The sequence below is a fragment of the Panthera uncia genome, chromosome B4 (assembly GCF_023721935.1).
Source record: "Panthera uncia isolate 11264 chromosome B4, Puncia_PCG_1.0, whole genome shotgun sequence".
Lineage (NCBI taxonomy): Eukaryota > Metazoa > Chordata > Mammalia > Carnivora > Felidae > Panthera > Panthera uncia.
The window spans coordinates 23518021-23545056 of NC_064809.1; the positions used below are offsets into that span (position 1 = coordinate 23518021).

General features: G+C 38.8%; 1 protein-coding gene across 1 annotated transcript in view; it reads left to right on the top strand.

Annotated features, from left to right (window-relative positions):
• MYO3A (myosin IIIA) overlaps positions 1 to 27036 on the top strand; it is a 243182-nt gene that overhangs the window by 41674 nt on the left and 174472 nt on the right. Inside the window, exons 4-8 of the mRNA XM_049624722.1 lie at positions 1154 to 1258; positions 1816 to 1915; positions 19709 to 19785; positions 23197 to 23342; positions 25934 to 25999. Coding sequence (XP_049480679.1) covers positions 1154 to 1258; positions 1816 to 1915; positions 19709 to 19785; positions 23197 to 23342; positions 25934 to 25999 — 494 coding nt within the window. The remainder of the gene's footprint in view (positions 1 to 1153; positions 1259 to 1815; positions 1916 to 19708; positions 19786 to 23196; positions 23343 to 25933; positions 26000 to 27036) is intronic.

The following is a 27036-nucleotide window of genomic DNA, read 5'->3' on the forward strand; positions in this document are numbered from 1 at the left end:
GAGGCCAGAAAGTTCAGGGTAAGGGGCAAGGAGACCATGGACAAGAGCCCCAGAGGAGGGTCAGGGCTGAAGGTAGAGGCTAGACAGTCAGAGATTAAGGGATCAAGTACTCATGGGGGTCCAAGCTTCATTGGGACCATTACCTAATTATCTCTTCTCTCCGATTCCAATGCTTATATTGGTATTTCTCTGTTCTGCAAATCTGCAGCTCCTTTGAAAGTTTTCTGTGGGATTTAATGTTCCCTAACTTTGGAGAACCTGCATGTGAAAAATCCCCCTTTTTTCATAGATCCCACTTCTTTTGGGGAGGAGAGAGGAGTGTGGGGAGGGAAGAAGGTAAAAAACCTGAGAACCATGGTATTTAAAACAGCTTTCTGAAATGTTACTTGTAATCCTTATTTTAATGCATTCTGAAATTTTGTCAGAAAGGGGGCATGTTTTTACATTAATGCATATATAAAATAGTATATAGCCTTGTAGTGAGGTCATAGAATCTTACTGCACTTTTAATTAAACTGTCAGAAATCAAGAATACTTTTTAAGCCCTAGATCCTAAAATTTGAGACTAATTTGTAGAATCATTATTCTCTTTTTTTTAAGTTTATTTACTTGTTTATTTTGAGGGGGTGGGGAGGGACAGAAAAAGAGGGAGAATCTCAGTCTGACAGTGCAGGGCCCATACAGGGCTTGAACTCATGAAACTGTGACATCATGACCAGAGCCAAAATCTAGTGTCAGATGCTTAACCAACCGAGCCACCCAAATGCCCCTAAAATTATGATTCATTTCATTTATGAAGCCATAAAGATGATGAGAGTAATCATTTGAAACAAAAAAAAACGGGAACAGTTTTATTTAAAAAAACATTTTTATTCTATTTTTTAAAGTTTATTTATTTTGAGAGAGAGAGACCACACACATGTGGGGCAGAGAGGGAGAGAAAGAGAATTCCAAGCAGGCTCTGCACTGTCAGCACAGAGCCCAGTGTGGGGGTTGAATTCATGACCTGAGCCTAAATCAAGAGTCAGACACTTAACCGACTAAGCCCCCCAGGCACCCTGGAACAATTTTAAAAAATGTTTTTAGAAAACCTTTTATAACAAGGACTTAAAATGTCATATCCATCTTAATATCTTTGAATGTTCCTTTATAGCTGTGCAGTGGAGGATCAGTGACAGATCTCGTGAAGGGTTTTCTGAAGAAGGGCAAAAGAATGAGTGAGCCCATAATTGCCTATATTTTACGTGAAGCACTATTGGTAAGGCAATTTAAATTGTGCATTAATTATGGGGCAGTTCTAGTTAAATAAAAAATGTGGATCCTATTTTTAGGAAAATATCAGTACATTGGTATTTGTTGATGCAAGAGTATATGCAAAATCTGAAATGTTTAACATAACTAATTATTTGTTAGAAATCTACCCTCCTTGTGTGTCAGCAGAACCTGGAGTTCTGATATCTAAGTATATTTCTGAGACTGATTATGATGAAGGTAGATAATTTGTATTTTTTTTAATAATAGGTTTATATTTGCTATTGTTTAAAATAAGTGTATGGAATGTTTCTTCTATTGAGATCAACACGTTTTTGATAAAGTATCTGATAAGAGCTAAGGAAGGGCATGCTCTGCTTTATGAATTTTTATAAAATCCAAAGTGGAAATGATCTACTTTGGTTTCACTAATTCAGTGTGGAACATTTTAATGTGAATTTTAACAAATATTTCCTATTGATTTTGCACAAATGCATCCATCCGAAAAATGTTACTTTTGTTTGATGCTTTCTTTAAAGTCACTGTATATTTCTCGCCTTTTAGGGACTTCAGCATTTGCATAACAACAAAACTATCCACCGAGATGTAAAAGGAAATAACATTCTGTTGACCACTGAAGGTGGAGTTAAACTTGTAGATTTTGGTAAGTTTGTTTTGAAATGCATGGGTTTGATAAATGATTTGATCATTTTCCATTACCCTCGCTTTCTAGGCATTGAAAGTGGAGAAAAACAGTATCCTATTGAGGTAAGAAAGTACAGAGATTCTTTATAAATTTGGCCAGTGAAGATTCCCGGAAGAAAGAATGACTTCTTTCAAGTCAAGCCATAACACCGCTGTAGTGGTTATGTGTGGTTGATTCTCAAGAATAGATAGCACTCCAGGGGCGCTTGGCTGGCTCAGTTGGTTGAGTGTCCGGCTCTTGATTTTGGGCCAGGTCACGATCTTGCGGTTCATAGGATCGAACCCCAAGTCAGGCTGCGGGCTGCATGTTAACAGCATGGAGCCTGCTTGGGATTCTTTCCTCCCTTTCTCTCTGTGCCTCTCTTGCTTGTGCTCATGCTCCCTTTCTCTCACTCTCTAAAATAAATAATTAAACGTGAAAAAAAAATAAGTAAAATAGCATTCCAAATAATTGCACTAAGCCTAAGTGGTAGTCCCACGGCCCTTATTATTACTTTACAAATGGGCATGTGCCTGAATACAGGATTTTGAGAAATGAGGAGGAAACTTCAAAGGTCTCTGGGAAAATAGTTTCGATCCTAAGAAGGAAGCACATGGAAAGATGGTCTCTTTCTTCCTTGGGACCCTCTCTGTCTTACTGCCATGCCTGAACCTGCTGCAGCCACCTTGCTCTGTCCTGAGGTGCTCCATCCCAAGTGGAAAGCCACCCTGGAAAAGGCAGAGCTGAGAGATGGGAAGAATGAGAGTCCTTGATATAATTGAGCCACTAAATCAACAGATTCTGGAGCCTGCCCCATCAAAGGACCTTTTGTCATGTGAGATAATAAATTTCCATATTTACTCAGCCAGATGGGTTTTTGTGTCATAGCCAAAGGCACCATAGCTGATCCTCGCACATTTGTCTGGGGAGTTATTGACCAGTGTGACAGTGCCCTTCCACACCTCCTATCATTGGATCCCTACGAGTGCACTGCTCCTGGGAAGGTGGGCGACATTATTCTAGGACATCTCAGTGTCCTTCGGTCACCTTCCCCTCCCCTTTCCCTCACTCTGGCTGGGGAAGGTATCTCTCCTTGTGCTTCTGTACCCTATATATTTCTCCCTGTGTTTGTGTTTACAACTTGTGCCTGAAGTGGAAAACAACAACAAAATCCTTTTCATTGCTCCATAGAAAGAGCCAGTCTCTTCGGTCGTGAAAGAAAAACTTAGTCAACCAGTAGCTTTGAGAAATGCAGACTTCCTTGGATACCCTCCAAAGTAGTCTAGATTTCAAACATATACCGATATAATTAATAAGGTGGCCTTTTGTACGATATCTTTGTAAATAATCATAAGTTGGGATGCTGACAAAATATGGGCTTTGGTTTTAGATTAATTGGCTTATGGACTTTATTTTCAGCAGCAATTAGAAAAGAGGGCCAGTTGCCTATTCAATGTGTTCCCAGTGTTGGATACTAAAATGCTATTATTTACATGTAAGAGAATTCTTCTGTGTCTATCCTCCATGGTAAGAGGACGTGGATTCAGTTTGCCTAAAATGATGTGTAGATTTTCGTATGAATTCAAAGCTGAGGTTGGCATGCATGGTGAAACTTCTCAAAGGCAGAGGAGTAAGATGTGGTGAGCATTAAGCAAAAAAAGGATGTCCTCATTCAGTGTTTAAATAAGATTTAGGGAAGGCTGAGACTGGGAGCAAAGTATTTGAGAATACATTTTATTTGAACTTCTCACCTCACAAAATATATATTAAGCTCGTTATGGCTTCTGCAGATCTGTGCGTGGGTGGCTTCCAGTCCTCAAAATGTCCGAATGGAGCTCCACCACCTCATCCATCCCCAGAAGTCTGCTTCATATCAAGAGTTCCTTGTCTTGGAAAAAGTCACTAGCCCTGTTTTGTTGCTTAAGTCGGAAACCTTTGGCTCATCCGAGTCTTCCTTTGTCTACCTCTCACATCTACAACTAGTCACAAAGCTCTGTCTCTATTACCTACATACCCAGACTCCATCTTTCTTACTTCTCTTGTCCTAGCCATCATCTCCGACTTGACGTCCTGCGGTTATACTTTTCTGAATTCCTTGCATCCAGTCTTCCTTCCTTCCTCCCCTACTCTTTTCCTTCGTTCCTTCCTTCGTTCCTTCCTTCCTTCTCCCTCCCTCCCTTCCTTCCTTCCTTCTCCCTCCCTCCCTTCCTCCTTCCTTCCTTCCTTCCTTCCTTCTCCCTCCCTTCCTTCCTTCCTTCTTCCTTCCTCCCTCCCTCCCTCCCTCCCTCCCTCCTTCCTTCCTTCCTTCTTCCTTCCTTCCTTCCTTTATTCTCCCTCCCTCCCTTCCTTCCTTCTTCCTTCCTTCCTTCCTTCCTTCCTTCCTTCCTTCCTTCCTTTATTCTCCCTCCCTTCCTTCCTTCCTCCTTCCTTCCTTCCTTCCTTCCTTCCTTCCTTTCTCCTTCCTTCCTTCCTTCCTTCCTTCCTTCCTTCCTTCCTGTCCCTTCTCCACACTGCAGCCAGAGGGACCCCTATCAGAAAGCATAGCTGATCCTGGCACTGTCTTGCTCATCAGTGGCTTCCACTAGCCCTTGGGTAAGCCTTTGCCTTATGATTCTCTGTGCTGGCACAGAGTAAGTACTTCATGAGGTACCTTCTCATGCTGTTACCTATGATCTAGGTCAGTTTCTTTCAGTTTCTTAAACGCCCCACACGCTTGCTCAGTCAGGGCTCTTACACTTGTGACTGAGTACTTTGAAATATCTTAACATGTTTTTACTCTTTACCTGTCCAAGAACATTATCTTCACTCCAGTCTGCCTGAGGCATCTCTCTATCTGGGGGGAAGATTAAGCTTTGTTCCAGAGGAAATGCAAGAAAATGACTGGAGTAATATTCAGTTTTTAACATTCAAAAAGAGGAATTTGTAGCAAGACCCAGGATATCTCTTGAGAAAGGTCTATGTAAATTGTTTTATCTTCTCTTTAGAGGGTTTCACACAAGAGAGAAAAGAAAGAAGAGGGAAACCCTTTCCAATTCTAGGGTGATGGTGGAAAGATGAAGCAGAGAAGGAGACCAGGAGAGTGAGATGAGCTTTAAAGAAGTGAAGATGACAATGAGGGCAGATAAAAGCTCTCACCTGCACACTCCCCACCATTTGCATCTACGCTACGGAGAGGCCATTGCTGCAGACTGAGCTGAGCCATGTCCTTGTCGTTTACACACGGAGGTGTAAAGTGATTACGTAGGGGAAGTACTCAAATTGAGCTTCCCCAACTCTTCCCTTAGTTTCCAGAAACCCAAAAGTCACTGAGAATCTGTCCGGGGAGTTCCTAGAGGGGTTGCTTAGTCTGGGCAGTGAGGCACAGAGCAGATCACCTGAGCCAGGTCTGATTAGGAGTCACGGCCAGAGCTCATAGTGTTCTCAGCTCCAGCCAAAGCCAACCTGAGCCTTGGTCTGCTCAGAGGGACCACAGGAAGCCCTGCCAGTATGAGGAGAGTGGACCATGAGCTCACCCGATGCCAGTGCCGGCATGGGAGGCCAGTAGGGCACCTAGCAGCCAGGCAGACACACAGGCACATGGCCCCAGAGGCCAGAGACCTACGTACCAAAGACCCTCCCTCTTCTCCTTGCCACAAGGTCTTATAAGCCATCCCTCATCCTGTACACTTGGTACCATCTTCAGGAGGGAGGAAGGAGGAGGAATGCCATCTGAGAGATGGAACAGGCACTTTTATCCAACAGAAACTGAGCTCTATCTAAAAGGACTTTATGGGTTTATTAATTCTGAGCAAGCTTTACTGCCCTCCCAGCCAGTAGATAGGGGCACAGGGAGAGGCCATAATAGAAGCAAAAGGAATTGTATTTTAGTATAGGGTGATTCCATTTTGTGACCAGTTGTGGACATGATGCTTGAAACCTCTCTTCACTCCTGCACCTAGCTAACTTCTGTTTGCCTGGCTGAGTACCTCCCACCACCCATACTTTGTTTAGACAACCAATTGTCACCCTTGATTGTAATCATAATTTAATTTGACTACCTTTCCTACTAAGCTATAAGCTTCATGATGACATGGTATCTCTTTGGTCTGGCACTTTGTCCCTAGAGTCAAGCATGGTACTGGCCCCTTGGACATGCTCAGTAAATACTGTCGAATGAATGATGAGAGGCAGGATTTTTCCATACAGTTGTGTGACCTTGAGAAAGTCAGTTACAATCTCCAAGGACATCAAAATGCTCATCTACAAGTATGAGAAATAACAGGCTCTACCTCATATGGTTGATTGCTGTGAAGAATAAACAGCATGATACAGGCAACCTACTTAGTATAATTATAGATACTTTATAATTTAAAAAATTTGAGGTATTACCATTATCATGAAATAGTATTCTTAGCCCCTAGCTCACTGTTGTATACATAGTAGGTACTTGATAAATAGTAAATAAATACTTTTAAAAAAATAGTTGCTAAATACTGGAAATATGAGTTCCCAAAATAGCTTCTTTCTGTTTCCAAAAAAAGTAGCCCTTTGCTAGAGTAAATTTGGTGTTACTTTAAATATCAAGCTTCTTAATTATACTAAAAGAAAGATTCAGTTTGCTGATGCTAGTTATAAATATAGCCTTTAAGAAAACCTTTGGTTTTTTTGTTAAAGGGATATTTTTTTTAATTTTTTTTAATGTTTATTTTTGAGAGAGAGAGAGACAGAGCATAAGCAGGGGAGGGGCAGAGAGAGAGGGAACACATAATGCAAAGCAGGCTCCAGGCTCTGAGTTGTCACCACAGAGCCCAACGCGGGGCTCGAACCCATACACCACAAGATCATGACCGGAGCCAAAGTCGGACACTTAACTGACTGAGCCACCCAGGTGCCCCTTAAATGAGCCAAAGTCAGATGCTTAACTGACTGAGCCACCCAGGTGCCCATTAAATGGATATGTTTCTGCAAAAATTCCCTAGACACCTCAGAAAGTAAAAAGACAAGGGAGCTTGTAAACATTATTAATGAAATACATTAGCAGTCCCTGGTATATAATCAATCAATAAATAATATGATCTCCCAGGAGGTAAACTCCTTTAGGCAAATCAACTAATGTCTGAAAAAACAGTTCTTATGTGGACTAGAAAATGCAGGAGAGACTAAATGTAAAGGGCAGTTCTCAGTTCTCATTTCTATGGATTTCTCTCTGGGGAGCTTCATTTCTAATAGGATAGTTAACATTTCAATACAAAAGTGCAGAATGTACTTCTTGTGATTTATTTAGACATTGTTCTTATGACAGAATATTTTATGGCTTTCAATCTCTTATTACCCACATGCCCAATTTTAGACCAAATCCCCAATGAGTAATGTAGGTCAAAGAGAAGTTGTGATTTTTGTTAATAACCCACTTTTAGCATCAAGTGAGGCAGTTATACCTGAACTTAAAAGCTGTGAAGTTCCTCTTATTCCTTCCTTTATTCCCAAAAAATTCAGAATAAAAGCCATTAGGTGGGACTGAACAAGTACAAGAGAGCAGGGTGCAGCTCAACATGAGGTTTGAGCCTGAGTGTGGTGAGAAAGACATCCATGCTGGGAGGCTGGTGGTAATGGAGTTCAGTTGGAGAGGAGTGTGAGTCCCTGGGTGGGACAAGGAGAACATCTGTCTAGGGAGATGATGATGACCCTACTTCAGGTTATCAGAGCCCAAGCTAGGTAAGAAAGACATCTGTGTAGGGGTCGAGATGGAAACAAGACATTGTTACATAAAGGGGGATTAATACCATCAGGAAATATAATGTGTACAAGCGGAGCCAGGTTTCTTACTGTTAGAGAGAAGAATTACAAATATGGAAAGGAAGAAAACTGAACCCAGTAGTGTTAGATTGGAATTGGAGGTATCATTTTGAATGCATGGTTTTCAATATATATAGACAAATATAAAAATAAATATAATGGAATGTGCATGTGGGACGTGTGTGTGTGTGTGTGTGTGTGTGTGTGTGTGTGTGTAGGTGTATACATGTTATTTAGGTATTTCTACTAAGAGGGCTTGCAAACGTTGATGTACCAAGAACAAGCCCATCAAGCACTTAGCTTTTGGTTTCTAAATACAGTTCTCAATTAAGAGGAACCAGGATTCTTAGAGAAAGACTGATTTTAATGGCTATACAAGATGAACATGGAACTTAATGTGCTCAAAAGGAAGGAAATGTTAAAAGAATAATGGTAACATGTCAAAAGAACACAGAAGCCAAATTGAAGGAATTCTCACTGAGCAAATCTGGGAAAATTTTAGCATCAAAATAATGATAATAATGACGGTAATGATGGTAACTCATTGAATAAAATAGAAATCCATTAATCCATACTTGCATACTTAGATATATAAATGAATGGAAAGAAGCAAAAGCTTTTCTTGCAGAAGAATAGCAACTAATAAATATAGAAGGGATAGTGAAATTTTTAAAATGATCACTTGGAAATCGTCATAGTAATAATTAATTCATACCAAAACTTCAATGGGTCCTAAACTAGTGTGTTAAATTTTGATTAGAAATAGGATATTTTACATAGTCTCAAAATATTTCATAAAGTACTTAATTACAAAAGAAAAAGAGACACTTTCAGGACAAAACATAAGCAGTTGATCAAAGTGAGTACAACTAGTAATGGAACAAGTGAAAATCACATACCATCTGGTAGGATCGCAGTCATACACCATCAGTATCACTTCCATGATGTTCCTGCCAAAACTATAATTGTGAGGGAAAATCCAAATTCAGGAACATTCTGCAAAGTAACTGGCCCAACGTTAAAAAGTGTCAAGGTCATAAAATTCAAGCAAAGATTAAAGAACTCCAGATTGAAGGAGACTTAAGAGACATGACAGCTAAATGCAACACATGGTCCTGGGCTGAATTCTTTTGTTGTGGGGATGGACGTATTTGGGACAATTGATGAATCTTCAATAGGGAAAATAGATTAGATGGTAGAAATGTATCAGTGTTAACTTCCTGATCTTATTAGTTGTACAGTGGGTGTGTAGGGGAATGTCTTTGTAGCAATCACTAAACTGTTTGGGTGTGGAGGGGCATCATGTGGCCTACTTAACTCTTTAAATGGTTCAGGAGAAAAGTTTTTTTGAACTTCTCTTACCAACTTTTCTCTAGTGTTGAAATTATAGCAAAAAACATTTTTAAACTATGGAGTAGAGCTGGAGATTTAGCATGGAAGTCTCGATGTTTATGTACGTGTGTGTGTGTGTGTGTGTACATATATATATATATATGTAAAGATACGTATATGTAAAGATATATATATGTCTAAAGATATATATGTGTATGTATATAAACGTGTGTTGGTAGTTGGATGTTATGAATCTTGAAAATTTGAGAGCTAGTGCTTTATAGAATGAAATAATATATGGGAAAAATAACTAGGAGGAAGAGCCATTTTTGAAAGTTGGCAGAGCTTTAGAATTTTCATACATATACTAAAAATTAATATTTCATTCAGATGAAATTTATTACTTAAAAAATTTAATGTTTGTTTATTTTTGAGAGAGAGAGAGGAGGGAGAGGCAGAGAAAGAGGGGGGCAGAGGATCCAAAGTAGACTCTGCACTGAGAGCAGAGAGCCCAGTGTGGGGCTCGAACTAACAAGCTGTGAGATCATGACCTGAGCTGAAGTTGATGCTTAACCAACTGAGCCACCCAGGCACCCCAGATAGAATTTATTTGAAAGAAAAGACACTTGTAATTCTTTTATTATCTATAACAGAACCATGAATAAATGGACTGTTTCCAGCTGAACCTGTAGGCTCAAGTATTCCAAACTAAACATTTTCCAAAGTTGAATTAAAGTGTTTTTTTTAAGTGTATTTATTTTGAGAGGGAGAGAGACAGCATGAGTTGGGGAGGGGCAGAGAGAGAGAGGGAGACAGAATCCCAAGCAGGCTCCGCACTGTTAGCATAGAGCCCAGTGCAAGGCTCGAACTCATGAAACCATGAGATCATAAAACCAAAAGTCAGATGCTTAACTGACTGAGCCCTAATTAAAATTTTTTTAATGTTTGTTTAATTTTGGGGGGGGGGGGAGAGAGTGTGTGTGTACATGCAAGTGGAAGAGGGACAGAGAGAGGGGGACAGAGGATCCAAAGTGGGCTTCATGCCAACAGGAAAGAATCCATGTGGGGCTCAAACTCATGAACAGTGAGAGCATGACCTGAGCTGTGGTTGGACACTCAACCAACTGAACCACCCAAGCCCCTCAAAGTTGAATTAAGCTATTCAACATCATAGATTATGTTTGAACTAAGCTTTTCAACATTATAGATTACGTTGTATGTTTCAGTCAAGGGTCTTTTAGTTGTAAGGACAAGAAAACCAAACTAGCTTCAAAAAAGAGTAAGATACAAAAGGCAATCTCATAGATAGGAAGAACAGGGGGGACTGAAACCAACAGAAGAATGGAAGGCAAGAACCACAATCAGTTACTGCCTCTTGCTATGTCACTGGAGAAACCAAATCTCTCCTTTCTGTTCTCTGTGGTTGTCTACAGACCAGCCTCTGGAGTTTTCATGTTGCCCATCAAGGCTATTTACTCAAATAGCAGCCTCAACCTTCTCAGCCTATATGACGTGTGGGTCCAGTGGGAACAGATAACCTACCTGGACTTTTAGCACCCCAAGTCAAAAGGAATTTGGAGTGGGAGAAGAAGCTCAGTTGGACAAGCTGGGTCAGATACCTTTCTTTGATCCTGTTAGCCATGACCAGGGAAAGAGTCTTAAGCAAGCCTGCCTGAACCTTCCCATTTTTCAAGTAACTGTGAATAGAGAAAGATTTTCTTTTAAGAGCATTATGGAAAAGGAAGGACAAAGATATTTTCTAAATATACTAGACAGTGCTCGCTTCGGCAGCACATATACTAAATATACTAGACAATATGGTTTCTTATTGATGTGCACTGCCTTATATTCTGAGAGATGGTCAGAATTTTAATTTGTTGAAGTTAAATTGCATGAAGTATAACCTAGAAATTCTATCATGAAGTCAAGAATGGATTTCAGAAAGGAGCACCTGGGTGGCTCAGTCAGTTAAGTGTCTGACTCTTGATTTTCGCTTAGGTCATCATCTTGTGGTTCATGAGTTCAAGCCCCACGTGGGACTCTGTCTTCCTCTCTCTCTGTCCCTCCCCCACTTGCTCTCTATGTCTCTCTAAAAATAAAAATAAACTTAAAAAAAAGAATGGATTTCAGATGTTTTGAAAGAGCTTTTATTTGGTAATAGAGAAAACTTTGTATCTAGAGATTTACCCAACACAAAAGCAAACTAATTACCTCAATGCAACTGTAGAAATTTTAGTAAAAGTACCAAGTCTGCCTTTCCATGGAATGATGAATTTAGGTCAATCAAAGAGGACTTCCTTATATTTTTTTAAGAATCACCTCTTTTCTCTCTCAGTTTTTCTTATTATAGAGTATGTGACTTGGACTAAAATTACATGGCCTTAGTCTGCAGCTCTAATATTTGAATTCCTGAAAAGCTCCAAGCAAAAAGATTTTTGTTGGGGAGGAGGGCAGGGGAAGGGAGGAGACAGGGTAATGGGAGAGGTGATTGGGGATAAAAGGGAATGAAAAAATAAGAGATCAGTGATGATAATGCACCATAAATGAGGAATATTCTATATACAGTTGTCCCTTGAACAACACCGGTCCACTTATACATGGATTATTTTCAATACAGTATAGTACTCTGAATGTATTTTCTTTATGATTTTCTTAATAACATTTTCTTTTCTCTACCTTACTCTTTAGTATGAATACAGTATATAATATATATGATACACAAAATGTGTGGTAATCAACCGTTTATGTTATTGGTAAATTTTCCAGTCAACAGCAGGCCCTTAGTAGTTAAGTTTTTGGAAAGTCAAAAGTGTATGCATATTTTCAACTGTGGGGGTTGGGGGTTGGCACTCCTAGGCCCCATGTTCAAGGGTCAACTGTACTCAACTCTCTATAACTGAGGTCCAGTATTATACATATACACACATGCAAGGTCATACATAATTAAATTACACAGATCTAGGTACATGGTTTTATGTTCAAAGCCAAGGAGAGTGCAGCAAGCAGTGTGGTCTTGATGTCTTTAGAGAAAGCACTACATAATCTCCATTATAAGATATGAGCTGAGTATTAAAGGGAAAGATTTAGTGCCAGGTAGACTGGAGAGAGGACAGATTTCCAAAGGAAATCACATCAGTATGGATAGGAGTAGTGATTGCACAGAATCACTTACCTTGTGTCATCTTATAGACTCACTGAAAGCTAAAGCTGGAGGTAACCTTGAATGTCATTTGGTATATTAAGTACAAGAATGTCAGGAGATTTTTAATATTCCTATATGCAACACATAATGTGAATATGAATTTCCTGATGAGAAAGTATAAAGTTTTCACAACACTAAATAATTTGTGACCCAAAAGTCATAATCATTGACTTATCCTAGTCTCCTGAATTAATAATGAGAAAACAAAAGCTTGGGCCCACTGTGAGATGGATCTGAACTGAACCTCATTGCTTACTTGACATCTATTAGATCCCTATTCTGACTGGTGGAGCACAGTGATATTTGGGGTCTCCTGGAATAAGTGCCAGTTCAGAGGTGGCATCTAGCAATCCCAGAAAAGTCTGATTATTTCCTTTTCCCCAGTGCAAAATCACCCTAGTAAAAAGCCATTGGTCCCTTTGGGGAAGGCTCAGAGATTCTTAACAAAGTTTTGGTAGCGTACTGGGGTACTTTCTCAAGGGGCGACCTCCTCTTCATTCAAGGGATTCTGGGTCTACAAAACCAGCTCAAGTCTTGGGATTGATTGAGAAGCCATGACTGTCTGTTTTTGATGATTCAAGTTACACTTATGTTCACTTGACTTAGGACTATTTTGCTTATTCAGATTAATTTCATAGTCTTCCCATCTATTTCACTTTTGCTAACACTGATATCAACTAGGCAACACCGTAGGTCTCTGCAATGCAGAGTCTTCTGATTACTGCTTTGACTCTGCTGCCTGTTATGGTAACTGCCCATCTTACCCTTGGAGTTGAGGACTACCACTTGGCTCCTTCCACTGTGCTGTGTGATCCAATTCCTCTCAGTGTATTTAGCTTTCCTAATTCAGTGGCATCAATTCCCATTGTAACTTCTAGCCTACAGAGAAGAGTGATAATAGAGCTCTCAAGGATTCTGGGACTGCCATCAAAAATGCATTTCTCACAGTTACATTGAAAGGCATGTCCTCTGGATGTTCCCATGTTGGGTGAGTAGGTCTTAAATGAAAAATCCTCTCCAGCATTTCAATCTTCCTAGGTCTTTGAATCTCTTCCTCTAGAGTAAACCAGTGTAGTTCTGGCATTTCAAGTTCATTTACTAGGGCAACTGTTTCACCCATGTCTGAGCCAACCAATCAACCAGACTGGGTAAAGCCCCTTCTTTCCCAAGCTGCAATATTAAATGCAAAATCTCTGCATTGTGGGTATCTATCAACAAATTCAGCCTTATTCAAGTTTATGTTCCTTCCACCATTATCCCACACCCTTAATAATGGGATTCTAGGTTTGTTTTTCAGTAATCTAAGCTCTTCATCTACCAGAGAGAAGGGTTTCTTTTAGGGCAGACGTAGAAGCTTTCAGGTCATTTGTGTAGCACTTGAAACTGGGAATTTGAATCCCTGAGCTCATTCTTTTTTTTCCCTTCATCTTGTCCAGCGATATTAACAGAAACCAGCCAATTTCATTCTATTCATTAGTTTGGCAAAGTGTTCAAAGATATCACCCTGAACCATGCCTCTTACAAGTAAGTGTTTGATTAGAAGTATCCAATGCTGATATTTTGTGTACCTCTATTTGCCACATCATGCCATGGACTATCAGTGCCCTTTACTACTGGAAATAGAGCCATCAATGTCTTTAATCTAACTAGATTAGAAAGCCAATTCCAAAAACCCCAGAACCAAGTTAGAAAAATCATCTTTAAGATTCTGTTCCTTTAGAACCACTCTCAGTACCAAAATCTCTGTCAGAGTTCTCCAGAGAAACAGAATCAACAGGATATGATGGGTGGGGTGGGGGATGAAGAGGAGATTGACTTATTTTAAGGAAATGGTTCATATGACTCTGGAGGCTTGGTGATTCCAAAATCTAGGTGCTGGGGCTTAGTCAGCAGAGCATCAGACTTCAGCTCAGGTCATGATCTCATGGTTTGTGAGTTGGAGCCCCGCATCAGGCACTGTACTGACAGCTCAGAGCCTGGAGCCTGCTTCGGATTCTGTGTCCCTCTCTCACTCTGCCCCTCCCTCGCTCATGCTCTGTCTCTCTCTCTCTCAAGGATGAATAAAACATTAAAAAAATTGTTTTAAATAAAAAATAAAAACACAAAATCTAATGTTAAGCTGGCAGGCTGAAGACCCAGGGAAAAGTTACAGTTTAGGTCCAAGGTAGTCTGCTGGCAGAAGTCCTTCTTACCCAGTGAATGTCAGTCTTGGTTCTATTAAGGCCCTTCACTTATTGAATAAGGCTTATCCACAATGTGGAGGATAATCTGCTTCACTCACAGGTAATTACATCCAAAACACACTTTCACAGAAACATCCAGAATGATGTTTGACCAAATATGTGGATACCATGGCCAGATTAATCATTATATAATCTTAACTTCATCAATAGAATGAGGATATTAGATGGTGTAATAAATCTTATGGACTCTTCTTGTTGAAAAAATCTGTATTTTTATAATTTCAATTCTCATTCCTGCAGTATTGTTTTTAACAAAGACAACAACAAAATCTCATGCTTTTCCCTTTGCTCTCTTTAGATGTCAAGGATTTTGCTGTCTGGTTATAGCAAATCAAGTTTCCTGAAGTTGTCTGGTTTGTTGAAACCACATTGGAAGCCACATATTTAATGCTTCTTCTAACTTACCTAAGAGACCTCCTGACACAATTTTCTCCCTAGAAAGAGGACTTATGCAATAGGGGACAGAGTTGTTGTACAAACCATCAAGCAGCTCAGGAAACCTTGTTGGAAGGGCCTAAAATAAGCATGAGAATTTCAATATAATCAAAGCAAAGGGCTGAAGAATCATTAATGTATACCACCTTAATGTTCCTGTGGCTTTGACTTTCAGTGTATTATTGTCCTCTCTTCTAGTCTGTTTTCTTTTCAGCCCTGATCTCTCTCTGGCCTCCTGTTTCTTCCCGTATTCTCACTATCCCAACCTGTCTGGAATTTTCCACCTTTTAGCATCTTCTCCTTTGAGATGCTTACATAACTGTTTACTTTGGTGACTTATTCCATTATTCCCTCTCTGGACAAGATGATTTTCCTAATCGTCTTTACTTCCTAGGGCTCCCAAACTCATCATTTGGATTCCTGTTGCCTTTTAAAGTCATTTATGGCAATCGCTTTTAATGGAATTTTGCATTTTTCTACCTTCCTAGCCACTTTTCTTGTGAGAATTTATACCAAGTGAAAATGCCATTTGTCCTCAGGAAACTGACTCCAGCCAAAGTTTACTAACCTGAAAATGAACACAGACTTTATGACCATTAAGTTGTCTGCTAGGTCCAAAGCTGTTTGGTTGTGTTGGTAAAATGAAGTTGAAGTTTAGCAATTGCATAAATGTTTAACACACACGTGGAGTTTGGTAAACACCTTCTTTGGTCACTCCTTCATAGTTGAGTTGTGTCTTGTTTTTAATGTAAAAATCATCTAATATTATCAGATACAAAGCTTCCTACTCTACCTAGTTGCATTGTCCCTTTTTCACTTATTTGAGCGCTTTTATTTTTCCTTCACATTCTGGACTAAATTTTTTTTTCTTTCCACACAGTTTACAGTTTTACATTTCCTTAGTTCCATACAGGAACCAGCTGTAAAACATTATTTCTGCAGGATCCTAAAAGCCACTAGATGATAGATAAGTAAGACCTCAAGAGCATTGTAATTCATTACCCCTGCACTCCATACTCTAACCAGTGGTCCTTGAAGGGGGTGTCAATACCAGGGTGTTTGTAAGACATCATTGTAGTGCAGAAAAAAATATTCATATCTAATTATGAAATATTCATAGTACAGTTATTTAATCTCATACTTTAAAATTATCTTCATTTACGTGTTTCACAGTGCATATATTAACATAGTAATGGGTCACCTGGGTGGCTAGTCAGTTAAGCGTCCGACTTTGGCTCAGGTCATGATCTTGTAGCTTGTGAGTTTGAGCCCCATGTCTGACTCTGTGCTGACAGCTCAGAGCCTGGAGCCTGCTTTGGATTCTGTGTCTCCCTCTCTCTCTGTTTATCCCCTGCTCATACTCTGTCTCTCTCTCTCTCTCTCTCTCTCTCTCTCAAAAATAAAGATTAAAAAAATTTAAAAACAGAAGTAAATATATAGAGAATAGTCTATCTATAGCTATATCTGTATCGATTGTGCTTGTTCAAAACTTACTTATTCTTTGGGATGTGTGAGTAAAGAGTTTGGAGGCCAAATATTTGTCCTAGAAAATATTTAATCTCATATTAATGTATACATGTAATATAAACTCACATTAATATGAAACCTAATGACTTTTAGGCTTTATAGACTCATTATTGACTATTACCCTTGTTAATTTGCTCCTTTATTTGTAAAATCATTTAGGCCTTGTATCAGTTAGAATTCCTTGGTTGTAAGCAATAGAAACTAACTCTGACCAACTTAGGCAAAGATACTGACAACAACACTGATGGGCTTACAAAGTCAAGGGAGAAAGAAGCTGGGCCATCTGGTCTCCTAAGAATAGAACTTCACCTGGACCTAGTTTTAGAGCCCTGCCATTGGTTGACTCTACTCTGGTTACCTCCTCCCTGAGTGTCCACTCTACTCAAGATTCACATTTCAAAAAAAAAAAAAAAAATATTCACACTTCCAAGAAAAAAGAGTCTGAATGGAACTGCTTTGGGTCACATATAACACCCTAAAAAACTTTTTACCAGTATCCTTCCATGGAAAGTCCTTTCCAACCATCCAAGCTTATAAATTCAGACTGCAGGACATGACTACTTGCTAAAAAATGCCAACTCTAGTAATATAATCTTTTCTTTATATTCATGAAGAGGAAAAAAGATCACATGATTAGTCTAAAATGTCACTCACCTGCCCTGAGCAAAACTTTTGATGTTTTTACTTGGTTGTGGGTTTTTTTCCCTTTACATTTCAGTTAAATGACATATGAATTTTTAAATGATCTTTATGAAGTTGAGACAAAAATGTTCACCAAAGATCAAGTATAATGTAAATTTAAATAAATAAATGAATAAATATATACCCTTAGAATAAATCTTAGTAAATTTAGAATCAATTTTAAATTGATTTTTTTTTCTTTTTGAGAGAGAGTGTGTGAGCAAGTGGGGGAGAGGGAGAGAGAGAATCTTAAGCAAGTCCCACACTCAGTGCCGAGCCTGATGTGGGGCTCAATCTCATGATTATGAGCCAAAATGAAGAGTTGAATGCTTAACCTCCTGAGCTACCCAAGCACCCTAAATTTATTTTTAAATCCGTTTGCTTTTCCCACTTATATAAATAAATTACGATACTCTGATACTATCATAAAATCCAAGTTTAGTCACATCTACCTTTAATTCATAGAAGAAGACAATCTAAAATGTTTGGATTTAAATTTAATTTTTCTGGGGCGCCTGAGTGTCTCAGTCAGTTGAACATCCGACTTCAGCTCAGGTCATGATCTCATGGTTCATGGTTCGAGCCCCACGTCAGGCTCTGTGCTGACAGCTCAGAGCCTGGAGCCTGTTTCAGATTCTGTGTCTAGCTCTCTCTCTGCCCCTCCCCCACTCATGCTCTGTCTGTCTCTCTCTGTCAAAAATAAATACACATTAAAAAAAATTTTTTTACTTTAATTTTTCTGAAGGTTCAAATGCTTGGAGTAGGGGTAGAAGTAGAAGGAGTATTTTGGAGAAATGTGCTCTTAAATGTTGACTCTCTTTCTTCAGATAGTCTGTGAGAAAATATTTAAGGGAGAATCTTCAAGCACAGATTAGATAATCTCCTTTGAATTTGAAAAAATTATTTAGTGAGGATATTTTTTTCTGTCACATAATTAACTTTTTCACAGACAAAATTTTTTTAAATTTATTTTTTAATGTTTATTTATTTTTGAGATAGAGAGACGGAGCACAAGTAGGAGAGGGACAGAGTGGGATACACAGAATCGGAAGCAGGATCCAGACTCTGAGCTGTCAGCACGGAGCCCGATGTGGGGCTCGAACCCATGAACGATGAGATCATCACCTGAGCTGAAGTCGGACACTTAGCCAACTGAGCCACCCAGGCGCCCCTTCACAGACAAAATTGGAAGGGCATAGATGAAGATTCTGTGTGGGACAGGATTTATACAATGGTGGAATAGGTTAGGTCATTGTGAGATGCAATTCATGTGGAACCAAAACATACTGCCTACCCTCTGCCCAAGTATATTCCACCAATATTTAAGTATATTTCCCCCACTGAAATACCCATGTGGCTGAATATGGCCTTTGAATTTCATGATAAAAGTCAGATGTCATCTTGGAAGAATCAAATATATCCAAATTTAAATCTTAATCAGTGACTTTCTCCTAGTTGGCTTATAAATAGCCAGAGCCTAAAACAAATGTGACACCTAAGAGGTGCTTTTCAAAACAGGGAAATCAGGGAGTGGAGGCCCATGGTGTGGGGGTAATCCATCAATTTCAGAGCAGGTCAAGGGAAGAGCACTGGACAGCCTGCATGAGGAACGGGAGTGTGAAATGCAAGGAGAGACTTTGCTCCTAATTTTCTTAAGAGTTAATTATGATTATTTCTAACAGGTGTAATTAGTGGGATGCCATGACTGAAATACTTGGTTATGCCTCTTCACTGTAGTCCTTCCATCTGTAATCTCTATAAAGAAAAACAACTAATTCTATTCATGGTGTTGGATTAAATAGATGCCGTTAATTTGAAACTAGACAGGTGTGATTTGTCCAAAGTTGATCGTGTGATGGAAAATAATTTGATTCACATTCACAAGTAACCTACTATGTGCATACAACCATAGAAAAATTCTCAAATGCACCACAATTTGGTAATGGACAGAGGGAGGAGGAGGGAGGGAGGGAAGTGTACCTTTCAGATACAAATTACATGCCAAAATAAGTAATATAGACAGGTAGTTAAAAATGTAGAAGTTTAAAAAAAATTGAGGTTAGTATGATCAGGAGCAGATTAAATATCAGCATGCGGGAATAAAACTTGAAATGGGGCTTTAAGAATAGGGAGGTTTGGATACGAGAAATACAAAATAAGAGGACCATTCTAGACTTTGGCTATGACAAAATCCTGATGTAGGATACTTCAAATTTTTTTTTTAACGTTTATTTATTTTTGAGACAGAGAGAGACAGAGCATGAACGGGGGAGGGTCAGAGAGAGGGAGACACAGAATCCGAAAAAGGCTCCAGGCTCTGAGCTGTCAGCACAGAACCCGACGCGGGGCTCGAACTCACGGACCGTGAGATCATGACCTGAGCCGAAGTCGGATGTCCAACCGACTGAGCCACCCAGGCTCCCCCTGATGTAGTATACTTTAATGTGAAGTTCAAGTTCTGTGGCAGCTTTACGGGAACAGAATTTTAATATTAGTTTGTAAGCAAATTTGTTACAACTGGAGTCTCTTTGCATGAGTAATTAATGCAGGAATGTAAGTCTTGTTTCTTCCTTCCAGGTGTGTCTGCACAACTCACCAGCACTTGGCACCGTAGGAATACATCCGTGGGAACACCATTTTGGATGGCTCCTGAGGTCAGACAGTTTTGAGAGAGACAAATGTAGTATTGAATCCTTTCCGGCTTTCCTTTTCATGCATGCACTGTTGCCCCATGTTTAGGAATGTACTAGAAGGAAACGTCAGTTGTGTCATTTTTATGAGAGATTTTTGTATGAGAAGGAACATGGGAGGTGCTCAATACATGGGCGTGATTGAATGAATGAGTAAATGAAGGATTGAATGAATAAATCCAATGAGGTCAAGAGAAACTGCTTGCGGCCTTAATTTTCTGTTAAATTTACTTTTAGTTGCTCAGCATGTATCTATATTATTGATATTTAGATTTTGTTTTTAAACTAAGAAATATCATGAAAATCCCTAACCTTTGTTTAGTATCAGATTTTCACTTATTAACCTGTGTAACGGGTTCCTATATTGAGTGAGTCTGCCTGGGAGGGCCATGCTCATCTTGGGTGACTCTTGGGAAGTGGTGAATAAACTGCCAAAATTGCTGAGGGAGAAAGTTTTCTAGAGTCCCATCTTCTCTCCACAGCCCCTGTTAATGCTTTTAATCTTTTTAATTATGTTTATCAGTAAAGAAGACTTATGTTTGAAAACTCTCAGCCTCTGGGGAGGGTTCTGCTATTTATCTACCATTTTCTAGGGAGTGAAAGGAGAAGAAGCAGTTCAAATACTACATTAATATTGCAAAATTTTAGAACTAAGTGTGTTTGAGGATTAAATCTTTGTGTGCTGTTTCTATTTTAATACTAATTCAATTATTACTTGCAAAAAAGTAAAATGTAAATGTAAAACATGGAGAAAGGATACATTATCTTAAGAATCTTTTAAAAACTCCAATGGATTAAAAAACTCTTTTTTCTTTTTAATTTTTTTAAATATTTATTTACTTTTGAGAGAGAGAGAGCCTGCGAGCGAGCACAAGGGAGGAGCAGAGAGAGAGCCTGAAGCAGGCTCCAGGCTCCGAGCTGTCAGCACAGAGCCTGATGCGGGGCTCAAACCCACAGACTGGTGTATCATGACCTGAGCGGATGTTGGACGCTTAACCGACTGAGCCACCCAAGTGCCCCTGAATTAAAAAACTTTTAAGCAAGGTGTACATCTTGGAATAAAAATAGCGTAATCATATAAACAAAACCAAAATTGAATTAAGGGATTCTCAAGTGAGAGTTTCTTCAGTTTGTTCTGATGTATTACTAGTGTTTTAAAAGCTCATGACAAAGTTTTAAAAATAAATTGATAAAATATACGGATAATATTAAACAGTGTATCTTATTTATGTATATTAATAATATAAATGCTATAATATGTAATAATTGTACTATTACTTATTAATATTAAATAATAGTGTAGCTTTATATTTTTCATATGTTATAGTAACAGACCATTGTTATATGTGTAAGTTTGCTTTTAGTGAAAAAGCAATTAAAAAAAGAAAAACTTCTTTAAAGTCTTTTTTTGAGAGAGAGCATGAGTGGGGGAGGGACAGAGAGACAGGGAGACATGGAATCTGAAGGAGGCTCCAGGCTCTGAGCTGTTGGCAAGAGCCTGATGCAGCGCCCTAACCCATGAACTGCAAGATCATGACCTGAGCCAAAGTCAGACACCCAGGCACCCTAGTAAAGAAAGCAATTTTGATTAGTGGATCTTGGAACAACTCTCACATATAAGTGAAAGAAAATATTTTGATCTATCTAAAATTCAATTATCAGAGTATTAAATGAGTTAATCATAAAATTGACACTCCTTAAATATGCAGTTACTAGACTATCATTTTACTGGTAGGTCATTATTTATTTTCAGTAAATGGGGTTTGAAAGTGCTTTCCTGCTTAACAAACCAATGGGTATTACATAAAAGGGAAAGATTCACTGCCGTCTTTTCAAGCTGTCATATAAATACATATATATTCCATATTTTGTGCATATTATATGTCTTTCTGTAATAAGCATTTTCTAACTTGTGAATAAGTGTCAGTATTTCAATAAATGTCCATTTATTTAGAACTGTTGAAGAGTATATTTTGAATAACCAGCTATCTAGCTAATGAAGGCATCACATATATACCAGCTCTATGTTATTAATGACAAATCTCTTAGATTAGAAAATAGTAAGGTAAATAGTTTTAATATGTTCTGCATAATTAATGGCATAAATTTATTTCAGTGTTTTTACGGCCTCAGAGGCAAGATTGTTCAAGTCAATTATAAGTTGAAAAGTGAAACTCTTGATTTGACATTTAAAAAAAATTTTTTTTATGTTTGTTTATTTTTGAGAGAGACAGGGCATGAGCAGGGGAGGGCAGAAAGAGAGGGAGAATCTGAATCAGGCTCCAGGCCCCAAGCTTTCAGCACAGAGCCCAATGTGGGGCTTGAACCCATGAACCATAAGATCATGACCTGAGCCGAAGTCAGACGCTTAACTGACTGAGGCACCCAGGCACCCCTTGATTTGATATTTTTAAATTAAAGTCTAGATCAAAGGTAGCAGTTGTTGGGTACATAAAACCATCCTTTCCAAACTGAAATCCTTGTGTGTCAGGATGGAGGGCACAAGGGAAATAGTGACCATGATAGGTGAACATATACTTTTTACAAGCCATGACACTTTGCAGAGAGAAAGGGGATGATATTTATAATGACTCTAGGAAAGCAAGCATAAAACCAAGAATGTCTTAGGCAAATTGGGGCATAAATTCACCCAAGCCTTTGGTGAGATATTCCAGGATCCCATGTAGCCATAAAATAATGAAAAAAATATGGTGGGGCAAAATAACATTTTTATATTAAGGAAGTTGAAGATACACAACAGAACAGAAAATTCATATGAATGTGTTTTTTATTTTTAACAGCTTTATTAATATAAAGTTCACATACACATACCATATAATTAGCTTATTTGACATGTACAATTTGATTACTTTTAGGTGTATATTTACAGAGTTGTGCAACCATCATCAGAATCTAGTTTTAGAGCATTTTCTTTCCCTCTAGAAGAAATCCTTTACTCAGTAACAGTCACTCCCAAGCTCTCCTCCCAAGCGCTCCTACACTAGGCAACCACTAATCTGCTTTTTGTCTGTGGATTTGCTTATTGTGAACATTTCATGTAAATAGAGTCATACACTATGTGGCCTTCATGTCTGGCTTCTTTCTTTTAGTGTTTACCCATGTTGTAGCATGTATCAATAGTCCATTCCTTTTGATGGCTGAATAATATTCCATTGTATGCATATACCATATTTTGTTTATCCATCACCAGTTGGTGGACATTTGGGTTGTTTCCCCTTTGGGGCTATTATGACTAATACTGTGAATATTTGTCACATGAATTTTTAATATAATTTGGGGACTTTTATGCTTACTTTTGCTACAATGCTTGCTAAAGTCATAAACTTCACTTTTTCCCCCCCTATTTTCTACTAGGTGATTGCATGTGAACAGCAATTGGATACCACTTATGATGCCAGGTGTGACACATGGTCCCTGGGGATCACAGCCATCGAGCTAGGGGATGGAGATCCTCCACTGGCCGACCTGCATCCTATGAGAGCACTCTTCAAGATACCAAGGTCAGAGGATGAACATGGGATACAGTATCTGTAGCCTGTCTTTCTTCCCCAAGCCAGTGGTGCTCATCATGGAAATATTCAACATATTTCAGCAACTTTGGAGCACAGTGGCCTGGAATATCATTCTGCCTATTCTGCGACACTGTATTTATTCAATGGTTTCATTTTCCTGGTCTAAGTAAGATCTTTCTCTTGACACTCAGTGTGTTTTCCTTTTTGGAGGATTTGATCTCAGAAAACAGCAGTTCCTTTCACTCTTGATCCACTCCCAAATTTGTCAGGAAGGCCCTGGGCCATAGTCAATGCAACAGTGATTTGCTTTGCTTTACTCTATCAATCCAGTAATTTTTTACTACTTGCTAAGACGTCTCTTTGGAAGTTTAAAATGATATTACTAATAAAATTATAAACAGATTGGACTGATAAAATAGTAATGATTTTGAACTTGTTAATATTTTGAACATATTAACATAGAACAGTAACTTTAGAATAATCTCTTTGGAGCCACGAAAGCACTTTCCTATCTACGTAGACCCCTCCCCTTCAGTGTGTATATTGACAAATTTTCCCCTTTTTATCGTATTACTAATTAAACACTATTTTATACATGTTTTGGTTAGTTCCTAGATATTGCCAAAACCTGATTTGAAAAGACTGCCTGTTTTTAATACAAATATGTTACCTTTTGAGGACTATCTTAAAGACTGTGCCTGGTACCATAATTCTAATGGAGTGCACACCCAGGGCCTGTGATGAAAGGGGTCTAGGGCAGGGTAGTAGGGTAGTATGTTATATAGCTTGTTACCACTCTCCATTAAACAAATCTTGTCACCCTAGTGCCTATAGCATGAGAATCATATATGCAAAGCCCTGGGGCGCAGTTCTCCAGTCCTAAAGAAATAATGCCAATATGTCGTATTCATGTCTAAATGGGTCCATTTGGGACATTTGGCATGTATTTAAATTAGTAGAAGACCAAAGAATTCGAGTGTGTTTTTAATTTTATCTTTGACCTTCCTGTCTGATATACATGTTTTGAAATATAATGCCTTATCATCCTTTACGTAACAATGTGAATGTAAATCTCGGGTCTAACTTACTTGTAAAATATACTGCTTATTCGGTAAGAGGGGAAACAAGATTACAAAAAAGAACAGAAAACCGGCTCTCTGCCAAGTCTAAGCCATTTCATTAAATTTAAGGAAAACAGAAAAAAAAAATCTATGTTTCCTAACTCCTACTGTCATTCAGTGTGTAAGAAGCACTGTACTTCCTGAGCCATTTTAATTATGGTTTAAACTACCAAGGTTGTTAGCCGGATGTTATTACTCTTGGTAATGACACCAGATGGAGGAGGAATGACACCACCATTCGTGTTTATTGCACCTGTGAGCAAGGTGCTTCTGGAAACTACATTCTCTTCCTTATTTCTCTCCTTACTTCTGCCACCATGTCAGAGTATATCTCTGACATGAAGTTCTTAGAATACTAACTGTAGAAATAATTGGGGGGGAAAAAGGGATCTGAAAAGCTACCTTGTCCTGAGTGTTCTCAAATCATCGAAACTTTGTTATACTCAAAGCAAGCCAATAAATCTCTTAGAAAGGAAATTTTCAGGAGGACGAGAAGCAAAGCAAGACCATCAGAGAAAAGAATTACTTCTTTTAATGTGCAAATCAGCAGTCTTCAAATGGCCCTAAGAATTGTACAATGAGCCCTAGGCATGATCTAGGGTAGATGAGTGGCTGCACTTTTCTTTAATGAGCCTGTACAAACTGTACACTAATTTCATTATAAGCTATTTAAGGAGTAATGCAGAACTGAAGACAAAGTGTTTCCATTCTACTAATGAAAACAAAGAGCTGTTAGAATTAGCGTAAGGCTGTACTTCAGCAAGTTCAGCCATCATGGTTGATCAATGCTGCTTGATTACAGAGTTAGATCAGCCTCATTTCCAAGTGATGTGCCTTTGTATTCCTGAACATGCCAAAAACGAAAAGATTTGTTTGGCCTAAAAATAAGAGAAACTAATAACAAAATCTTTTAAGTGGCATTCAGAGCTTTATAGCTAATCATATTTTCCAGTTCCTTACTTTTGTAACCTTGTTTCCAGAAGCAACAGAACAACTCCTAAAGGCATCCTATTAATGCCCCTCTCTGCCACAGTCTCCCTCATATTCTGAACAGCACACCTTTGAGGTTACCTCTCTGTACCCTGGATATTCCTCAGAGGCTTCTGCAGGACTCAGAGTTAAAAAAAAAAATCTCTAGTATTCATTGTTTCTATTCTGCCAAGTTATTGATGTTTCCCCATAGGGCTCTCAGGTAAAAGCAGAAAGACTCCTTAAAAGAAAAAAATTTATCAGTTAGAAAAATTGGGTCATCTATTAAGTGCATTCAGAGAAACAAGCTGTCATTTTATATAAAGAATGATTAATAACTAATTATCTGTCTTTGAATTGGAAAATTGTGGCCCTGCTTGATGATGCCTGGCAGAACCTCTGACTGCAGTAACACATTAGTCTGTCCAGCTCTGATTGTGCACTGACTGACCAACGTGCACAATCCAACCTTGGTTCTTATTTTTCTAGGAATCCACCCCCTCATCTAAGGCAGCCTGAGATGTGGTCAGCAGAATTCAATGACTTCATTAGCAAGTGAGTAACAACAGAGTCTTTCTTTAAAAATTGTTTTCAACATTTTTTTTTTTGAGAAAGAGAGATAGAGTGTGAGTGGGGGAGGGGCAGAGAGAGAGGGAGACACAGGATCAAACCAGGCTCCAGGCTGAGCTGTCATCACAGTGCCCAATGTGGGGGCTCGAACTCAATGGACTGTATGATCATGACCTGAGTGGAAGTTGGATGCTTAACCCACTGAGCCACCCAGGTGCCCCAACAATAGAGTCTTAAAAAAAATGAGAGAGAGAAAGATACCATCTTGCTAGAACTTTGAAATGTGCCTTTTACAACCATTCCTCCATGCTTCTGAATCTCCTCTTTATGTCTTATCTATTGAATAGCCCCAGTAGTTTCTATTATTTTCCTCAAAGCCAAAAACATTTCTTCTGAATGTTCAGTGAATTCATTATTGCTCTAATAATGATCTTAGGGTCACGTTTCTTTGCTTAACCATAGCTATGCTCCTGAAGTTGCATTGTCCGTTTACACATCCTTCTGTCCACCTGCCTTTTGCAAGCTGTGCCCTTAGCATCTTCCACACACTCAACCCAACCATCATCTATGCAATCGGCTTTTTAACCTTTCATTTATCTGCACCTCTCATTCTTGTCACCATCAGGGAATTTTCATTGCAATCAATGAATCAGATAATTGTACAGGTAAAATGCTTATGTATTTGAAATTTAGCGAACATTATTTATTTGGAAATTCAGTTAACAGTTTTTTATTTTTTTATTTTTTATTTTTATTTTTTCCAATATATGAAATTTATTGTCAAATTGGTTTCCATACAACACCAGTGCTCATCCCAAAAGGTGCCCTCCTCAATACCCATCCCCCACCCTCCCCTCCCTCCCACCCCCCATCAACCCTCAGTTTGTTCTCAGTTTTTAACAGTCTCCTATGCTTTGGCTCTCTCCCACTCTAACCTCTTTTTTTTTTCCTTCCCCTCCTCCATGGGTTTCTGCCAAGTTTCTCAGGATCCACATAAGAGTGAAACCATATGGTATCTGTCT